Source organism: Peromyscus leucopus, chromosome 15 (genome assembly GCF_004664715.2).
Source record: "Peromyscus leucopus breed LL Stock chromosome 15, UCI_PerLeu_2.1, whole genome shotgun sequence".
Classification (NCBI taxonomy): domain Eukaryota; kingdom Metazoa; phylum Chordata; class Mammalia; order Rodentia; family Cricetidae; genus Peromyscus; species Peromyscus leucopus.
Genome location: NC_051076.1, coordinates 18,460,156 through 18,479,846, shown reverse-complemented (window position 1 = coordinate 18,479,846; position 19,691 = coordinate 18,460,156). Strand labels below are relative to the sequence as shown.

Below are 19,691 nucleotides of genomic sequence, written 5' to 3'. Positions count from 1 at the left end.
CAATAGCAGGCCTCCTTAGTTAATTTTGTCTTTTGAAACAGGATCTCATAGCCTAGGTTGACCTGAAGATCCTTATGTAGCTGAGGCTGGTCTTGAACTACTAATCCTCCTGCCCCAAGCTTCCTAGTGCTAGGATTACAGACCACCACCACACCTGCTCCAACTAACATATTTCTTAGGGAAAAAAATTAGAGAAGGCTGGTAAGCAACTATAGGAAAATAAGAACCATCCTATATATATTAACCTCAGTTTTATTGTATCTATATTTAAACATATGTCTGCATCTAAACCTGATTCTTTACAAAAGTTAAACTCATTCTTCTTTATTTCATATATCTAATAATTTAATTGATAGGGCTTTTCCTGATTTTTGCACAACTCTAAAGACATTTCTTTGAATTAAGATCAGCCAAGCATAGTAGCTCATGCCTGTAATCCCAGCTATTTTAGAAGCTAAGGCAGGAGGATTGCTGTGACTGAGGTCATTCTGGGCCGAGGAATGTACCATACCATACTAGATTAATTTTCCTATGTCATGTTTCACATATTGAAGCAAAAATCATTTAGAAAAGTCCCCTAGGTGTGTAGCCCATGCTGCAGTCTCAGTGTTGGGACACACAGAGCAAAAGGATCTCTGCAGATTCAAGGACAACCTCGCTCCATAGTGAATTCCAGGCCACCCAGGGAAACACAGTAAGAGCTTGTCTCAAACAAAACAAACAGAATTAGAAGGTTTTTATTCTTTATTTTCCATTATCCTACTTTTGGTTAGAATTTTACTTAGAATTTTAATTACTTAGCTGTTGAAAAATAAAATCATGAAATCTGCAGGCACATGTATAGAACTAGAAAAAAATAATCCTGAGTAAGGCATCTCAGACCCAGAGAGAAAATGATGTGCATTTGCTTATATGTGAATGTTAGCTATTAAGTCAATGATAAGCTACAATCCATAGAATCATAGGTTTAGGTATAGAGGAGTAAGGGACTGGAGGGACAGATCTAAATGAAATTGTCAAGCAATGGAGGAGACAAAGCCCCAACTGATCATCTTTTGTCACCAAATGAAGTTTCTTATAAAAAAAAAAATAAGAAATTATTCTTAACAGAGTAAAAGAATTATTAAAAACAAAGCTAAAACCAAATCCTGTATGTTTCATATAGAAATGTAATACTTTTAAGATGCATTGTTTTATCATATTGTTAAAAGAATAGACAGAAAACACAGGTGAGGTTTTTGGTATTGTTTTTTAATTTTTTTTAAAAAAATGTAATTGTATATGGCTGGAGAGATGGCTCAGTGATCAGGAGAACTGGCTGTTCTTCCAGAGGACCCCAGCTTAGCTCCTAGCACCTACATGAGAGCTCAGCAGTCGACTGTAATTCCAGGTCTGAAGGATCTGACGGCTGCCTTTGGCCTCTGCAGGCGCTAGGCATTCTTGTGGTGCACAGAAATACAGGCAGGCAAAACACCATGCACATCAAATAATAGGATTTTTTAAAAAATGTATGTGTCAGTGTGTTTGTGAGTGTGGATGTGTGCTCCAGAGTGTTTAATGGAGGTCAGAGGACAACTTTCAGGAGTCAGTTGTCTCCTTCCACTGTGGGTTCTAGGGATCGAACTCAGACTCAGGTCGTCAGGTAGCTCTCTGCAAGTGCCTTTCACCTAAGCGTCTCTCTGGCCTGAGATGTTTCTTTTGTTTCTAGTAAACCAAGATTATTACAGTCACATTGTAACTTTTTCACATTAATATATACTTCATGTAGTTAATTATTTTCTTTTATTTTATGTGCATTGTTATTTTGCTTACTTGGAGGTCTGTGTGAGGGTGTCAGATCCCCTGGAACTGGAGTTACACACAGTTGTGAGCTGCCATGTGGGTGCTGGGAATTGAACCCGGGTCTTCTAGAAGAGCAGCCAGTGCTCCATCTCTCCAGCCCCCCATATATTTACTACTACTACTACTAAAGGGTAGTGTTCATGATAGAAAGTCCTTTGAACTAACCTTAAATTTTTATTAGTATTAATTATTCATTACAGAGGGAAGTTTATCTAACACATGGAATGAAAAGTACAGTTCTTTACAGAAAACGCCTGTTTGGAAAGGCAGGAATGCGGGCCCTGCTGTAGAAATGGTAAGGAGAGCTTTCCTGTAAGCTAGAGGAATTCTCACTGAATTGTATGGTTGTGGTGTATAAGTTCACATTGTACAAAAATATTTTTGCAAGTCCTCCCCCCCAACTATAGGTATTTTCATTTTAACCTGTCATTGAGCAGTATCCGATTTGATTTAGATAAATTATCTGTAACCAGATTATCTGGCCACCGTTAAGCATTTGTAGCACACACGCATGCACACACACATTTTATTTATTATCATTATTATTATATTTTTTTTACAGACAGTCTGACTATGAGGCCCTGACTGACCCAGTACTCACTATGTAGACCAGATTGGCCTCTGACTCACAGAGAACTGCCTGCCTCTGCCCCTGGCTCCTGAATGCTGGGATAGTATTATATACTTTTGCTACTTAGGGGTTTTTAGTTCTAAAGATAGTTATCAGTTATCTCATATGTATTATGGATTTTTATTTACAGTTAGAAATCTGACAAACTTTTGACATCAGATCTAGTATGATACCAAAACCATTTAGGCATGTGCTCCTCACGTGGTTTAATGCCCTTGTCTAACCCTCTGCAGCAGACATGTAGTAGCAACTTAATATTAACCAACATAATTTGAGTTGGAATTCCAGAACATACTTTCCTGTCTTCACCATGCAAGGTTGCCAGTGTGCTACAGAGATGTGGGTTCTAGTTTTAGGTTTATCATTATTGTAGAAATATATATTTAAGTACTTTGCTAATTTAAGATGTTTATTTTAGCTTTGTATGCTTTGTGCTACTCATTTATAGTCCTATACTGCTGATAATCTATAGAGTTAGCTGTGTTTTCCAGATCTAATTTGCATTTGGAACAAAAACAAGAAGCATTCATTAAACTAAAATTTTATCATAGCCTTTCAGAAATTCAAAAAGAAGTCGACTCTTTTCTGATGAGGATGACAGACAAATAAATACAAAGTCACCTAAAAGAAACCAGAGAGTCGCAATGATTCCACAGGTATGTGTGTGTTGATATTTGTTTCATGGGAAGGATGTGAATAATTGTACAGTGTGATTAAAGTTCGTATTTATCTGTTACATTTTGAATAGCATTCTTTAAGTCAGTATTGCTGCTCAGCAATTATTTTTACTAACCTAGGAGAGTCAGTGTTTTATTGATTTACTTAAACTGGATGGGAAGCCAGTTGTGATTCTATAAACATGAAGACAGTGGACAGTAAGTAAAATAGAGTCAGTAATAGGCATTCAGTTTTGAGTTTTGTACCAAAATAAATGAGAGGGAAATGTCCAACTTTATTAAGAGAGATATGTTGAAGACTTTCCAGGAGAGGAAACAATGTATGAAATAGGATTTCCTTTTTGTATTTTTTATTTATTATTTTTGGGGAGGGGTGCTGTGGATCAAACCTAGGGTGTCTCATATGCTAGGCAAATACTCTTCCACTGAGTTATTTTATTTTGTTTTATTTATCCTGTTTTATTTTTGACTCTTAAAAAGTTCTGGCTGGTGAGATGCTCAGGGTAAAGACTCTTGCCACCAAGCCCGAGAACCTGAGTTCTGTCACTGGAGCTCAGCATAGCAGAAGAAGAGAGCCGACACCTGCAGGTTGTCCTCTGACCTCCATGTGCACAATGGCGCAGCGCACTCTCTCTCTCTCAAAAAGTAAACACATGTAATCCAAAAAATCTAAAGTCACGATGGGCATGTAATAAAGGAATGAGACTTAGCTAAGAAAATGTGACCTTTAATAGTAATGTGGTTTTTCCCAGACCAGCTTTATAACTTCTGATATAACTCCTGTTATTCTTTCATTATTTTCCCTAAAGTGTTATAAAACAAGATTTCAGTACAATGCTTAGAACTCAGCATTTAGCCTAGGCTGGCCTCAGCCTCACTCAGTCTTTTTTGCTTCAGACTCCCAAGTACTGGGATTACAGGAGTGTACCACTATGACCAACTTCGTTATGATGATTATAATGATAAAATATCTGTTTTATAGAATGAACAAAATGCATCTTGAACTTTTAAAACTTAAGGACAAATGTACATAAGTACCTGATAAGCAAATAAAACATGATTTCATTGAAAGTAAAATGCAATGTGTTGGTTTGGTAGGTGTTAGACACATGTCAATTGGATTAAAAAAAAAAAAGTTAAGGGGGCTCAGTGGTTAAGAGCACTGACTGTTCTTCCAGAGGACCGATTTCAATTCCTAGCACCCACATGGCAGCTCATACCTATCTGTAACTCCAAGATCTGAGTCTTCACACAGACATACATACAGGCAAAACACCAATGCACATAAAATAAAAATAGTTTGTGTAAAAAAATAGCTAAATATCAGTTGTTAGGCTTTGTCAAAGCTGTGTTACTGTAATGGTCTGGATGAGTCACAAATATTAACAGAAAGTTTGGTCTTTATGACGGAGCTGTCCTGACCCAGCTCTAACCATGCCTGCTTTCCAGGCACATCTTCTAGGACTGATTTACATCTTTTCCACTTCTGAGCAATTAGAACCAAGAACACTGGACAAATAAAAGATGTGACATCCTTAAATATGTAAAAAGTTTTTATGCCCAAGTTTTCTTCCTTAGTGCTAACAGCCTTAGTGTATCATTGTCATTTATGTGATATAGCTTATCTCTTTCCCTTTCTAGTCATTGCCTCTAAATCTTCATCTTGTCTGTCTGGTTTTGTTGTTGTTTGGGGCGGGGGGTCGGGGGGTGCCTTTTGTGTTTTTCTGGTGCTGAGGACTGAACCCAGCAGGGCTTTGTATTCCTAGGCAAGTGCTCTATCACCAAGCTTAGTTTGTCTATGTGTTTACTTAAAGAACACAGTCCACAGCTGAAAAAGTATTAAGATCCAACATTTATTGAGTATTTACTATGTATCAGGTGCTGTCCTAAGCGTTTCATGTATATGACTTTGATGTAATTTTTAACCTTCATGAAATAGATACAGTTATATTACTCCCCACTTTACAGATGAAGGAACAGATATGGAGAAGTTAAATTATCTTGCTCAAAGTCACAGAGCTAGTAAGTACGGCTAACACTTAAATGGTAGGCAGCCTGTCTCCAGTGTCTTGCTTTCTTGAAAAAGCAGCTTTATTGAGACATCATCTGCTTACTATGCAATTTATCTAATTAGCGTGTACATTTTAAAAGGCTGGGGGCACAGCTCAGTGGTGGGGCTCTTGCATAGTCTTCTCAAGGCCCAGGGTTGGATCCCCAGCATTATGACAACAAAATTATATACTTCATTGGTTTGTAATATTTTGTAGTTACATGTTCATCACCACAAATTTAGAACATTTTTATTGCTCCTGATTTTGTAATAAACCCTTAGAGGTATAATTGATACAACGTAAGTATTTACATATAAAATTTAGAACATGCAGCTGGGCAGTGGTGGCACATGCTTTTAATCCTAGCACTTGGGAGGCAGAGGCAGGCAGATCTCTGAGTTCAAGACCAGCCTGGTCTACAATGCGAGTTCCAGGCCAGCCTGGACTGTTACACCGAGAAACCCTGTGGAGGGTGGGGAGGAGAAATTGGAACATGCTATATAATCTGTAGGTAAGATTTGTAATAATTTATATTTCCACTAACAGTCTGAATATATTTTTCTCACACTCAAAGAGATTTGTTTTTTTAGATTTATTTTATGTATATGAGCATTCTATCTGCATGGATGCTTTCATGGTAGAAAAGGGCATCAGATCCCACTATAGATGGTTGTGAGCCACCATGTGGTTGTGGGAATTGCACTCAGGACCTCTGGAGAACAGCCAGCGCTCTTGACTTCTGAGCCACCTCTCCAGCCCAAGATCCCCACCCCCCAAAGAAACAGCAGTTTGTAGTTGGACTTTCTTTTGTGTTGGAGCCATTCGTAGTCTGGACTTTCTTTTGTGGGACCATCAGCTCCCCAATAATGACATGGAGACTTATTATTAATCATGAAAGCTTGGCCTTTAGCTTAGACTTATTCCCAACTAGCTCTTAAAACATAAATTAACCTGTTTCTATTCATCTGTGTTCTGCCACGTGGCTTTTTAACCTCTCTTCCACTCTGTCATGTCTCGCTGTCATCTTGTGCACTCATATTCTTCTCCAGTTCTCCTCTCTCCCCTGGAAGTCCTGCCCATTCTCTCCTGCCTAGGTATTGGCCATTTAGCTCTTTATTAAACCAACCAGAAGGCACCTTTCACAGTGTGGTCTAATGTCCCACAACAGCAGTTTTTATGATTATTCTTAGGCCAGTGAGATGGCTCAGCAGGTAAATAGTCCAAGTTCAGTCCTTGGATCCCACAGTGGAAAGAGAACCTGACTACTGAGAATGGCCCTCTGGCTTCCATGAACATGCTGCGGCACTCGTGCCCACGCTGACATACACAGTGAACATGCTGTGGCACACTTGCCCACGCTGACATACACTGTAGGCATGTGCACAATACAAATGAGTAAATAGCCTTTAAAACATTTTTACTTTTGCATTAAAAAATTAATTTTCTAAGGTTAGTATGCTTACATATGCCTGTAATCCCAACACTAGGGAGGCCACAGTAGGAAGATTGCCACAGGTTCAAGGCCAGCCAGGGCTTTAGAGGTAGATTACTTTCTCCCTCTCTCTTTTAAAAAAAAAAATACTAATACTAATGAAAAAACTAGTGAAATCCAAAGTCTCTGAGAACCAGTACTGTATTGATTTTGACAAATACATCTTGGATACCTAAGATGAATTCATCAGGGAAAGCTGGATGAAGAGCATTTGCATTCTTTACTATCTTTGCAACTAGTCTATGGATACATAATTTTTCTAAAATAAAGAGTTTATAGTAGTGCGGTGGCACATGTCTTTAATCTCAACACCTGGGGAGGAGAGGCAAATAGATCTCTGTGGGTTCAAGACCAGCCTCATCTACATAGCAAGTTTTAGGTTAGCCATAGTTACATTGAGACTCTCTCTCTCTTTCTCTTCTCTCTCTCTCTCTCTCTCTCTCTCTCTCTCTCTCTCTCTCACACACACACACACACACACACACACACACACACAGAATTTATAATGAAAAAATCTATTTTCACCTTAACTCACTATTCTACTTTTCTCATCCAGTTAGAAAGACACTATGATTTGTTTGATCATCCTTTTAAAATAGACTTAAAACTTGACATGTGAGATGGCCGAGGAGGTAAGACACCTGCTGCCAAGTTTGACTCCTTGAGTTCAATCCTTAGGACTGATGTAGTGGAACCAGCTCCCTCAAGGGGACTTCTGAGGGGACTTCTGATCTCTACACATGTGCCCTTCCCACACATGATAAGTGATTAAGTATAATTTTAAAAGTTAAGAAAATTAACAAATTTATATATTGCATGCCTGCTACCCAAGGACTTGGGAGGCACAGGCAGAAGGATTGCCTTAAGATCAGGGCCAGCCTGATCTCTATACACAAGTTCTAGGCCGCCTGGGACCACATAGTATGGTGATATTTTATTTGTACTGAAATGTGATTTTAATTTTATGTTAATAAATAAAGTTGCCCTGGGGTCAGAGCTATTAGAGCCATAGCAAGAGCGTGGTGGTTAGAAGAGTAGGTAGATTTCTGTGTGTTCAGGGATACAGCCAGTATTGGAGACATACGCCTTTAAGACTGGAGGGCGGTACTTACAGGCAGTGATGAGGCAGTCATGTGGTTGGGTTTACAGCCAATGAAAAGGCAGAACAGAAAGACTATTTAAACACAGACAAACAGGAAGTAGCTCTCTCTCTCGGGGAAGTTAGGAGCACTGCAGGAGGTAAGATTTTATCTCTGAGCTCTGACCTCTCGGCTTTCTCTTTTACATTGGCTCTGTGTTTCTTATTTTAATAAGACGATTGGTTACATCTACAACATAGCAAGATCCTGTCTCAGAAACAATTCAAAACAGAACTTTAAATGTCTTTATAGAAATAGATAATTTATTAGTGTGGGCTTTTTTCTTTTTACAAGTTTGTGTGTGTTGCTGGGTGGTGATGGTGCACGCCTTTAATCTCAGCACTTGAGAGGCAGAGGCAGGTGAATCTGCCAGGCCAGCCTGGGCTACAGAGTGAGATCCAGGACAGGCTCCAAAAGCTACACAGAGAAACCCTGTCTTGAAAAACCAAAAAAAGAAAAAAGAAAGTTTGTGTGTGCATGCGTGCGTGCGTGCGTGCTATTGTTACTGGCTAATTAATTTGCTGTGTGTAGTGGTGTGTGCCTTTATTCCTAGGACTCAGATTGCAGACGCAGGTGGACCTCTTGAGTTCGAGGCCAGTCTTGTCTACATAGTGAGTTCCAGGACAGCCAGAGCTACTTAAATTCCCTTATGTTTATGTTTTTCTCTGTGTCTTGTATGTGTATGTGTGTGTGTTGATCAGAGAACAGCTTGTACACATGGGTTCCCTCCTTCCACCATGTGGGTCCTAGGGATTGAACTCAGGTTGTAAGGCTTGGCAACAGGTTCCTTTACTCAGTGAGCCATCTTGCTGGTTCTTTTCTTTTCAAATAAAGGATACTTAAAGACTCAAATTGGGGGGCACGGTGAGGAGGTGGCTCAGTGGGTAAAGCATGAGGACCTCAGTTCAAATCCTCAGCACCTACATAAAAGCCTGGGTATGGCAATGTGTACCTGACCAGCCAGTCTAGCCAGTCATGGTTCCGAGTTCAGTGAGAGACCCTGCCTGAACAACAGAAGAAGAACCTGACATCCATCTCCGTGCACACAAGCATGGGTGCTGGCATATACATACAAAGCCTGTGAATTTTACCCTCAGTACTACATTAACTGTGGTTTAACTTTTAGTGGTTTTGTTTCCCTAGTCATTCATTTGTCCTTTCTCTCTATTCTGTTAAGAGTTGTGGGGGGTGGGCGGTGGGAGGGTGCTGGTCCTCCTGCTGACCAACTCAGCTACCACCAAGGACCAGATCCAGGGTTTTGAGTTGGTCCACCCTGATATCTATTCCGTCAGTGAATTCTGGAGCACAGGAAGGGGGTGGCCCTGTAGAACCAGAGCCACAAGATCTCCATAACTCTGGGCAACAGCAGGACACCTGAGAGGAGTCTTGGCAAGGGCCAGTATTGACGGTGTGACAGAAGCCAGAGCCCTTGAGCCAGACCAACGGCTGGTTGCACTCATTGCCATGAACATTTGCATGGAGAGCTGTTTGGACAAAAGGTGTACCTTGTGACGCACTGCAGCTTCCATTGACACTAAGGTGAATGAATATGTGATGGAGATGCGGGAACGATGACGAGCAGAGCGATGCATGCTCAGGACTGGAGACTCGACAGCTGTGATGGGTAGGAGAGAAGGCTGCGGCTGACGGAGGAACAGGTTGTCACCCAGTAGGGTTGACAGGATGGTGTGCAGCAGCCTGGAGCTTGGGCGGACTCGGCCACTGAACAAGCTGCCCCGCTGCATAATTGTCTGGCTCTGAACAGTTACAGGATGTCTAAGATGAAGAATGGTCCATTTACTGGATTGGACCTCCTCAAAAGACCTCCATGGTCCATAATTCTCCCAGGGGCCATGCTGGTCCATGACCCGTGTTTCAGCAGGAGGCTGTGTTGACATCCATGGGCTGTGCTCCACCAGAGACCAAGCAGAGGTCCTTGGCATGTGCTGATGCTGAAGACTGCATGGATATTCCTGATCCGTGCTGTTGCTAGAAACCATGTAGAAGCCCAGGATCCCTGCTCCCACTGACTGTAAAGGGCAAGGAAGGAACTCTTCCAGTGGCCTCGATGATAGCACACACACAGTGGAGAAAGAAGAACACAGGAGACAACCCCTGCCTCCAGCCAACCCCCCACCCCCAAAAAGAAATTAACAACCTAAAAAGGAAGCCATTAAAAAAAACTCTTAAAAATTGTGATAGGGAGCCAATCAGTGGTGGCACAGACTTTTAATCCTTGCACTCGGGAAGCAAAGGCAGGTGCATCTCTGTGAGTTCAAGGCCAGCCTGGTCTACAGATTGAGTTCCAGGACTGCTCGGGGTGTCAGAGAAACCCTGTCTCAAAAATAAATAAATATTACAATAGAGATGCTGAGGTGTGGCTCTGCACAATTGCTGCCTTCTAGCTGGGGTGCAGGAGGCCTCGGCTTTCCTTAGGGGCTAGCCACTGGGGGTGTGACCATGCTCCAGTGAGTATGTGGACAACACAAAATGAACTGGTGTTTTCTTTCCTTTTTTCCCCCTTTCTTCTTTTTCTTTGGGGGCAGGGCTCAAAAGGGATGGAGAACAGACATGGGAAATGAGCTTGTTGGGGTATAGGATGTGAAATTCTCAAATAATCAATAAAAATATTAATATTGGGGGGAAAAAGAGTTGTAGTGGTTTATGGTTTTTTTTTTGTTGTTGTTGTTGTTATTGTTGTTATTTCTGGTAGGCAGGGTATCACTATGTAACTGTGGCTGCCCTGGTACTCACTATGTTGAGAAGTCTGGCCTTGACTCATGCACCTCACCTGACTTTGTTTTGTTTTTAATGATTATTGTTCTGACTTCTTACCATCAGCAGAGGCAATCACATGACTTCCCTTGCGTTGCTGTTCTGGTCATCATGGAGTTATATTAATAGTCTCCCAACTCTGGCCCTTTTTGGCTTTCCTACTATGACTTCTGCTGTGTTGTGTTTGACTCTTCCTTCCTTCCTTCCTTCCTTCCTTCCTTCCTTCCTTCCTTCCTTCCTTCCTTCCTTCCTTCCTTTCACTTGCATCTGTTTTTCCTGCATAACTAAACTGCAATTATATTATAGTTCAAATACAGTGGAGGCAAGTATTTCACTTCCTTCTCAGAATGTAAAACTTGCGGCTTTAACTTTTTTTTTAAGTGTGTGTGTGTGTGTGTGTGTGTGTGTGTGTGTGTGTGTACGTACGTACACAACTTGTGAGAATCAGTTCTTTCCTTCCACCATGTGCTGACCCATGAGCTCAGGTCACCAGGCTTAGCAGCAAGTTTCTTAACCTGGTGAGCCTCGTTGCCAGACTGAGGTTTTAACTTTGCTATCAGGAGGTTTGCTTATTAACAGATTCCATGTTGAATATTATTGGATCTTTTTGAGTACTTAAATATGCTCTGTCTTTTTATAAATGCATTCAGTATTGCAAATGTTCATTTTTATTTAATGAAGCTATAATTCAATCTTTTTTTTTTTAATGTAGAAATTTACAGCAACAATGTCAACACCAGATAAGAAAGCATCACAGAAGATTGGTTTTCGATTACGGAACCTACTCAAGCTTCCCAAAGCACACAAATGGTGCATATATGAGTGGTTCTATTCAAATATAGACAAGTATGTATCATTGCTCATATCATAAATGTTGCTTGAACTGAAAATTAACTTCCCAGTTATAAGCTGTCACCTCTTCTGCAAGTCTACTTTGCTCTTTTTTTAAAAAAAAAATATTTTTATTTACTATGTATATGTATGCGTGCCTGCATGACTTTATGTACTTCATATGTGTATAGGTGCCCACAGAAGTCAGAGGATGTAGGATCCCCTAGAACTGGAGTAATAGGCAGTTGTGAGCAGCCATGTGTGGGAACTGAACCTAGGCCCTCTGCAAGAGCAGTACACGCTCTGAACTGCTGAGCCAGCCTCTAGCCACAGCACCCCACTACCCCTATTTCCTTCCTTTAAATCTTTTGTTATTTTAGGGATAAGGACAAGGTCTTGGGTTGTTCAGGCTTGTCTTGAACTCTCAGGTTCAAGTCTTTTTTGTTTTTTTTTTAAAGCTCTGGCTGGCCTGGGAGAGCAGGCTGGAGATCTGCCCACCTCCCATCATCCTCTTCCTCAGTCTCCCAAGTAGCTGACACAGATGTATGCCACCATACCCAATGTAGAGTCCATTTCTCTATTCCTTATTCCAGTTTAATTAATTTCTACTTTTATTACAGTTTTTCTCTCCTTTTCCTGCCCCTGTAAGAAGTTATATATTTTGTGAGTTTTAAATAAAAGCATAATTTCTATATTATAACTAGCAATTACTATAGAATGAAGATACCCTAAATCAAAGCACCACTACTTGCAGCAAATAATATTTGTTTTAAAAATCTGGAGACATAGACATATCATTTGTAGGAGAGTCATCTTTTCATTTACAGCTAGTATTTAGACACTTTATACAGGAATTTTGAATAGCACCTGGAGATCGGCTGAAATCCAGTTACTACACAATAGGCTTATTGAAGAGCATCTCTGATTCTAATCTCTTTCCTGTGCCTGGTATTGGCGGTTGCTTGGTTGGCTATTGATCCTTACTTCCCTTCTATCCTCCAAAACCAGTGGTTGCTCAGAAGCTTGTGAAGTTCATGGATATTCACATTTATGTGTTATTGTTAAAACTGGACCTTTCATTTCTCAAACTCATGAGTAGAATTTTTTGATAGTTTTAGAATTTCATGGTGTCTTGGTGTGATTATTTTGGGAGTCACCAAAACCACCTCAACCCCCTAGAGTGCTCCAGTGTTCTAAGACTTGGTTAATCCCAAGGAGGAGAGGACTCCTAGGTGATGGCTTTTCCTTTGGGGGCAAAGATACTTTGTAGCTAATATTGTTTGTCTTTATCGGATGTAATGCCAGAGCCAGAGGATAGTCCCAGATGGAGATCTGAGCTTTACATGGTCGTCTGGAGTCTCCTATCTAGACTGCTTTCCTGGGTGACTTAACATTTTAGATATTTTATCTACGTACCCTTTTCAGCCCTTGGAATTCCACCCGCACGACTTAGAAGCAGAAGTTTGGCACATTGTGACTGGTGTGATGTAAAACACGAGACTGTGTATTTGGTTTCGGAGGCAGGGTGTCGTGTAATCCGGGTTTCTCTCAGACTCGATTTGTCACTCTGTAGCCACAAATAGTGATCTGGCTGAGGCTGGCCTTGCGCTTCTGATTCTCCTGCCTCCTCTGCCCAAGTGCGGAATTACAGGCGTGGACCACTGTACCCAACTTTGAAAGATGTATTTTAGATTTGATGAGAAAGTAGCACATTAAGTATTAACCAATGAATAAAATCGTTCTGTTTTATAGGCCACTTTTTGAAGGAGATAATGACTTCTGTGTATGCCTAAAGGAATCTTTTCCTAATTTGAAAACAAGAAAATTAACAAGAGTAGAATGGGGAAAAATCAGGCGACTAATGGGAAAACCACGGAGGTAAAAATAACTTTTCTGTTTAAAGTTAATAAATAGTTGATAGTATTATTACTACTTTGACTCTTTTTTCTTTTTCTTCTTTCTTCTTTTTTTTTCTCTTTTTGAGACAGTTCTCACTATGTATCCCTGACTTGCCTGAAACTCACTATACAGACTAGACTAGCCTTTGAACATACAAAGATCCACCTGCCGTTGCCTCCCAAGTGCTGGGATTGAAAACATACTCAACCACATGCAGTACCTTAACTCTTTAAAGCTTCAAATGACTAGTACCAAAACATAACTTTTCAGAATAATTGACTATATGTTAAATATATCATATTAATGAACTGTAACGTGTGTAAGCTTTGTACACTTAGAATAAAATACACAATTTCATTTTTTCCGATCACAGATTTTTAGCATATTACTGTTATAAAGGTTTCTTTTTTTTTTTTTCTTTTGAAGATTTATTATGTATACACTGTTCTGCCTGCATGCGTGCCTGCACACCAGAAGAGGGCACCAGATCTCATTACAGATGGTTGTGAGCCACCATGTCATTGCTGGGAATTGAACTCAGGACCTCTGGAAGAGCAGCCAGTGCTCTTAACCACTGAGCCATCTTTCCAGCCTCAAGATTTCTTATTTTAATGTGTATTTTTATTTTTTCTCTCTAGCCCCAATGTTACTGTATTAAATTACCTCTTTCCTTTGTGTCTGTTCCCTCTACCAATTTTATCTATCCATCCAGCCATCCATCTTTCCATCTATTCATCCATCCATCCATCTTTCTGCAGAAAGATATCTTTCTGTATCCCACCCTGGCCTCAGACTCAAACTGGTGTGTATAAGCAAAGATGACCTTAGACTTCTCATCCTCCTGCCTCTGCCTTCCAAGTGTTGGGATTAGAGGTGTGAAATATTATGCCCAGTTTTGTTAATTCAAGAATTTGTACATGCTGGTCAGGCTCTGTACTAATCGAGCTGTGTTCCCAGTCCACCCCCAAAATACTGTTTACTTGTCCTGGAAAATATTTAAGGAAGCTATAAGGTCTTATGCATATTTTTCACATGTATTAACTTTGTGTGTGTGTGTACCCACACACAAAGGGTGCTATGGTACATTTGTGAAGGTTGGGATAATATGTGGGAGTTGGTTTCAGTTATCTCCTTCTACCATGTAGGCCCTGGGGATGAAACTCAAGTGGTCAGACTTGATGGCAAACTCCTTTATTTGCTGAGCCATCTCATCTCATATATTTTTTTTATTCTTTGAGAATTTCATACATGTATATGATAACATGAAGTTGTTGTACATAAAAGTTTGTAAGGTTTTTTTTTTTTTCCTTAAGGAAGTCAAATTATAGTACGAATTAGTAATACAGAAAACTTTCAGAAATACCCTAATTTCAAAACTCAACTGAGGGTCTGGAGAGATTGATTCAGTGTGAAGAGCATTTACACAAGACCCAGATTTGGTTCTCAGCACTAAATGGTGACTTATAACGGTCTGTAACTCCAGTTCCAGAAGACATGATACCTTCTCTTCTAGATTCCTTGGACACACACTATAATAAATGCATGCATATATGTGTTTCTACATATGTATACACACACACACACACACACTCACACTCACACTCACACTCACACTTACACTCTTAAGGAAAAAAATCAATTGGTATAAACCAGGAAGATGGCTCAGCAGGTACGGGACTTGCTGTCAATCCTGACAACCTGACTTCAGTCATGGGGACCCAGATGGTGAAATCTCGAAAATTTTTAAGGACCAGCCTTAATTCTTCTTCCCAGGGACTCAGAAGAGAGGCTACGAACAGTGAGAATTATTTTTGGGAAAAGAATCTAAGTACACCATGTTCTTTTGTCTGTCTACTTTTATTCCTCTGGGATAAAATTCTGTCTGCACAGCTTCAGTTCTGCTCTCATGCCTAGCTCCTTTCTTGCCTGATTTCTCTCTACATTCTGCTGTCCCCTCTAAATTTTATCTTAATTCTCTCATCCTAGCTCTGCCCCATCTAGGTTCTCATCCATCTAGTTCTTTCCCATATCAGCTCCTCTCCCATCTCATTCTTTCTCACCTTGTTCTTCCCCATCTGGCTCTTCCTCCTCTTCTATCTCATTCCTCTAATATTTTCTTCTAGCCCTTCAATCTAGTTCTTTCCCATGTAGTTCTTTCCTCTCCAGTTCTTACCCATCTAGTTCCTCCATTCTCTTTTCTCTTCTCTGTCTAGTCCTCCCAAGACTCTGAGGTTTACAGTTATATATACCCATGCAATAGCAATGCTCTGGTTAAAGTAAGGTCACCAGGCTTGAATTCCCTCAGAGTCAAAAAGAGGGGCAATAAGATCGACACAAAAGAGCAGTAATTGCCAGCCATGATCTGCAGCCCAAAAAGGAAGTGACTAATGGGAAATAGAATCAACTGAGAGCTAAATTCAGTTAATATCTGAGCAGAGGGGATTTTATGTGCTCAACTGTATTCTTAGAAGTGGTTAGGTAAAGTGTTAGGAGTCTATCAGTGACAAGTGAAAATAAAACTGCCTTGTTTTCCTGTGGCCCCTTATCTGTCCAAGCTATCTTGGCTGCTGCTTTCTGGCAGGGCAGGGGAGTGCTCTTGGTGGCTGGGCAGCCTGAGTCAGCTTGATGTACCTGTAAGTAGAAACCCTTTAGTTGTGAGTTAATAGTTAAAGGTGGATCTAAAACTAGAGATAAGACTTTGGAAAGGGAGAAAGTTAAGCTTAATTAGCACATCCGCTAGGCCTTCTCAAACAGTCTGGACACTTAAGTCTGTTCTGATAAGATACTTTTGTCAGTCCGGGATTGTCCTGTCTGGGATGGTCCTGGCTGGATGCTGCTAATGAAGATAATGACAGAAGGGCCTGTAATTAGGAATCCTAGCTGCATTACTGCACAGAAGGTTATCTAAATATTCCTTTAGTAGAGGGGAAATTGTGCCCAATGAACGATGGAAAGGCTACAATAGCACACGAGAAGTTCATAGCAGAAAACGGCTAGTAATCAAAAGCCAATATCACCAAGACTTCTTGAGCCTCAGCTTGACCTCTGGAAGGCCCTTGGCTTCTTCCAGGTATTAGCTTTGTCATAATCAGCTGAAATCCTACTTTGTATATTTTTGTGGCTTGCAGCAGTGAAAAGTAAGAACAGACCTCCATAAGTTATGCTCTGATTTCCACTTGCACACCATACCGTATCTGTGCGTGTGCATGTATACACACTCAAATAAATAAATGTAAACATGTTAAAAATTCCATTTGCCGGGCGGTGGTGGCGCACGCCTTTAATCCCAGCACTTGGGAGGCAGAGGCAGGCGGATCGCTGTGAGTTCGAGCCAGCCTGGCTACCAAGTGAGCTCCAGAAAGCACAAAACTACGCAGAAAACCTGTCTCGAAAAAAAAAAAAAAAAAAAAAAAAAAAAAAAAAAAAATTCCATTTAGTCACAATATAAAAAGGAAGGAAAAAAGTGAAACTATCAGGAAAGAACATGACACATGAACAAATATGAAGAAGACATGATCTTGGAAAGGAAAATTCAATATCTTAAAATAATCTATAAATTAAAACAGCACTGTAAAAGTATCAGTCACCCCTTTCAGCCTCTGTGCTGGAGATCAAACTTAGGTCTTAGAACATATCAGACAAATACAAGATGATCTGCATCAGTATACATACCAAGCCCCTCCTCATGCTTGTTTTTACAATGAGTTCATCCTAAATTTTATATTTGCATAAAGGTGTGGTGGCAGATCTCTAAGCTCCAGGCTAGCATGGGTCATATAGTGAGTCCCAGGTCAGAGAGTGACACAGTGAGAACTGTCTCCCGCCCTCTGGTCGCCTCCCCCAAGTTTTATTTGCTAGGGGGAAGTCAAGTAAAGAGAGTCTGAAAAAAACAAAGAAATGAAGGACAACATTTATCAGTATCAACTGAAGTATTAAAATAGTAAGATTGACAGTACCTGCCTTGAACCCACAGAGATCCACCTGCCTCTGCCTCAGCATGCTGGCATTAAAGGCGTGCGCCACTGCATCCAGCCTCACCTTATTCTTTGAGACTCCAGCTAGTTCGATCCCATCTCAGCCTTTCTAGGTTACAATTCAAGGCAGGCTTCCGTGCCCAACTAGCATTTACACAGGTTCTGGGGGTCCAGACTTCAGTCTTGCTTGCATAGCAAGTACCCTAACACTGAGCCTTCTCACCAGCTCCTCAAAATTCATCTGATTATACACTTAAACAGTTTATTACATTTATACACCTACTATAAATACAATAGGTGTGTACTATAACAGTTGGCCTGGCTTGGTTTATATGATGTGTGTAATTTATTCTAGATGTTCTTCTGCATTTTTTGAGGAAGAGAGATCAGCATTAAAACAGAAACGGCAGAAAATCCGGCTCTTACAACAAAGGAAAGTTGCAGATGTTTCACAATTCAAAGATCTCCCAGATGAAATTCCTCTACCCTTGGTCATTGGAACCAAAGTTACAGGTAAGTGAAAATAAGGTTATTATGAGTCACTTCCAAGTTGTAGCCAAGATTGCATCTATTAGAAATTTAGGAAGTGTAGCTCTGGTTCTCTAGCAATTCACTATAGTGAAGAAATACTAGTGGACTGAAGCGCTGGCTCAGTGGTTAAAAGCACTTGCAGCTTTTGCAGAGATCTTGGCTTCCGTTCCGAGCACCTGCACAGCAGCTTACAACCTGTTCCAGTGGGATCTGATGCCCACTTCTGGCTTCTGAGGGTACCAGTCATGCATGTGATACACATACAGGCATGTGGGCACACACTCATTTACAGAAAATAAAAGTAAGTACATTAAAGATGTGTATATTACTTCAATAGTATCTACTACAGTGTGAACTAAAGTAGCCAGGCATAGTGGCAAAGGCCCATTATCCCTGCTCCATGGAAAGCTGAGGTCACCCTGGCCTACCTACATAGCAAGACCTTGTCTCAAAATAGAAAAGGGTTAGGGATGTAGCTTACTCGAAAGTGCTTCTCTAGCACAAGTAATAATTTAATCCCCAGAACCTCAAAAAAGAAAGAAAGAAGTAAAAAATAAAGCAAACTGCTATAAAGATGAAATATAAGTTTCATTGGAATAAGTATAGCTTATATACATTTAAATTTTTAAAATTATTCTATCTTGCTTCTACACTGTCTGTTTCCTAACCAGCCTTATCTAGTTAATTCACAAGCAGCATTGTTCTTGTTATATTTGGGTCTAGAAATAATCGATTTCTAATAATTGAATAAAACTAAGTTATTCAGTAGGCTGTTTGTTCAAAACTATAAGGTGGAGGCAGTGTGTGGTGGCACACACCTGAAGACTTAGCTATGCTGGAATCCAGAGCAGGATGCTTGCATCAGTGCCAGCTAGAGGTAACATAGAGCACTACCTACCTCACTTCACACAGTTAAGCAGGTGGTGGTGACGACACACACCTGCTTTAACTCTAATACTCAGAGGCAAGCAGGTCTTGAGTTCTAAGACAGGCAGGGTTACATAGACCTTGTTTAAAAAAACAAAAAACAAAAAAACAACCCCCTCAAAATTTTTTTTGTAAGATACAAGATTTGTTGATTTTATAGGTGAGATTCTGCATACTCACTTCAGTTATAGCAAAGAGGAAAATAAAATGAAAATGTCACATTTCAGGCTGTAATATGTGGTAGAGCACTTGTCTTGCATGCATAAGGACCTAGCTTCAAAGACCAGAACTGTACCTGGCATGGTGACACACGCCTTTAATCCCAGCAGAGGCAGGCAGATCTCTGAGTTTGAGGCCAGCCTAGTCTAGATGAGTTCTAGGACAGCCACACAGAAAAGCCCCCATCTTGGGAGGAAAAAATAAGACCAGAACTGCAAATTTTATTATGTGTGTATGCATGTTTTGTCTGCATGTATGTCTGTGTCTAGTATCCTCAGAGTGCTGTGGGATAATGCGCTTGTGCACTGTAAAGATTTGTCACTGGAACTGTTTAATAAAATGCTGACTGATCAGTAGCCAGGCAGAAAGTATAGGCAGGGCAGGCAAACTAAGAATGCCAGGAAGAGGAAGGGTAGAGTCAGGAGGTGCTTTGAGCCACCACCAGGAGAAGCAAGATGTGAAAGAACCAGTAAGCCATGAAGCCAGATGGCAGTGCATAGATGAATAGAGATGGGTTAAGTTGTAAGAGCTAGCTAGCAAGAAACCTGAGCCAGTAGGCCATAGCATTTGCAATTAGTAGCAAGCCTGTGAATGATTATTCTATAAGCAGCTGCGGCCTGCAGGGATGGGCAGGACTGGAGAGATCTTCCAGCTCCATCAGCGTCTAGAAGAGAACATTGGATCACTTGAGACTAGAGTTATA

At 40.6% G+C, this 19,691-nt stretch overlaps 1 protein-coding gene across 4 annotated transcripts in view; it reads left to right on the top strand.

The window, feature by feature from the left end:
• The window catches only part of Lin9 (lin-9 DREAM MuvB core complex component), a 52,443-nt gene that overhangs the window by 8,458 nt on the left and 24,294 nt on the right, over positions 1-19,691 (top strand). For 2 of the 4 annotated variants that reach the window (XM_028865443.1, XM_037211186.1), the window contains 5 exons: positions 2,043-2,137; positions 3,025-3,129; positions 11,320-11,453; positions 13,191-13,316; positions 17,667-17,824. In XM_028865443.1, coding sequence (XP_028721276.1) covers positions 2,043-2,137; positions 3,025-3,129; positions 11,320-11,453; positions 13,191-13,316; positions 17,667-17,824 — 618 coding nt within the window. The remainder of the gene's footprint in view (positions 1-2,042; positions 2,138-3,024; positions 3,130-11,319; positions 11,454-13,190; positions 13,317-17,666; positions 17,825-19,691) is intronic. The other 2 variants (XM_037211187.1, XM_028865445.2) reach the window with 1 other exon arrangement.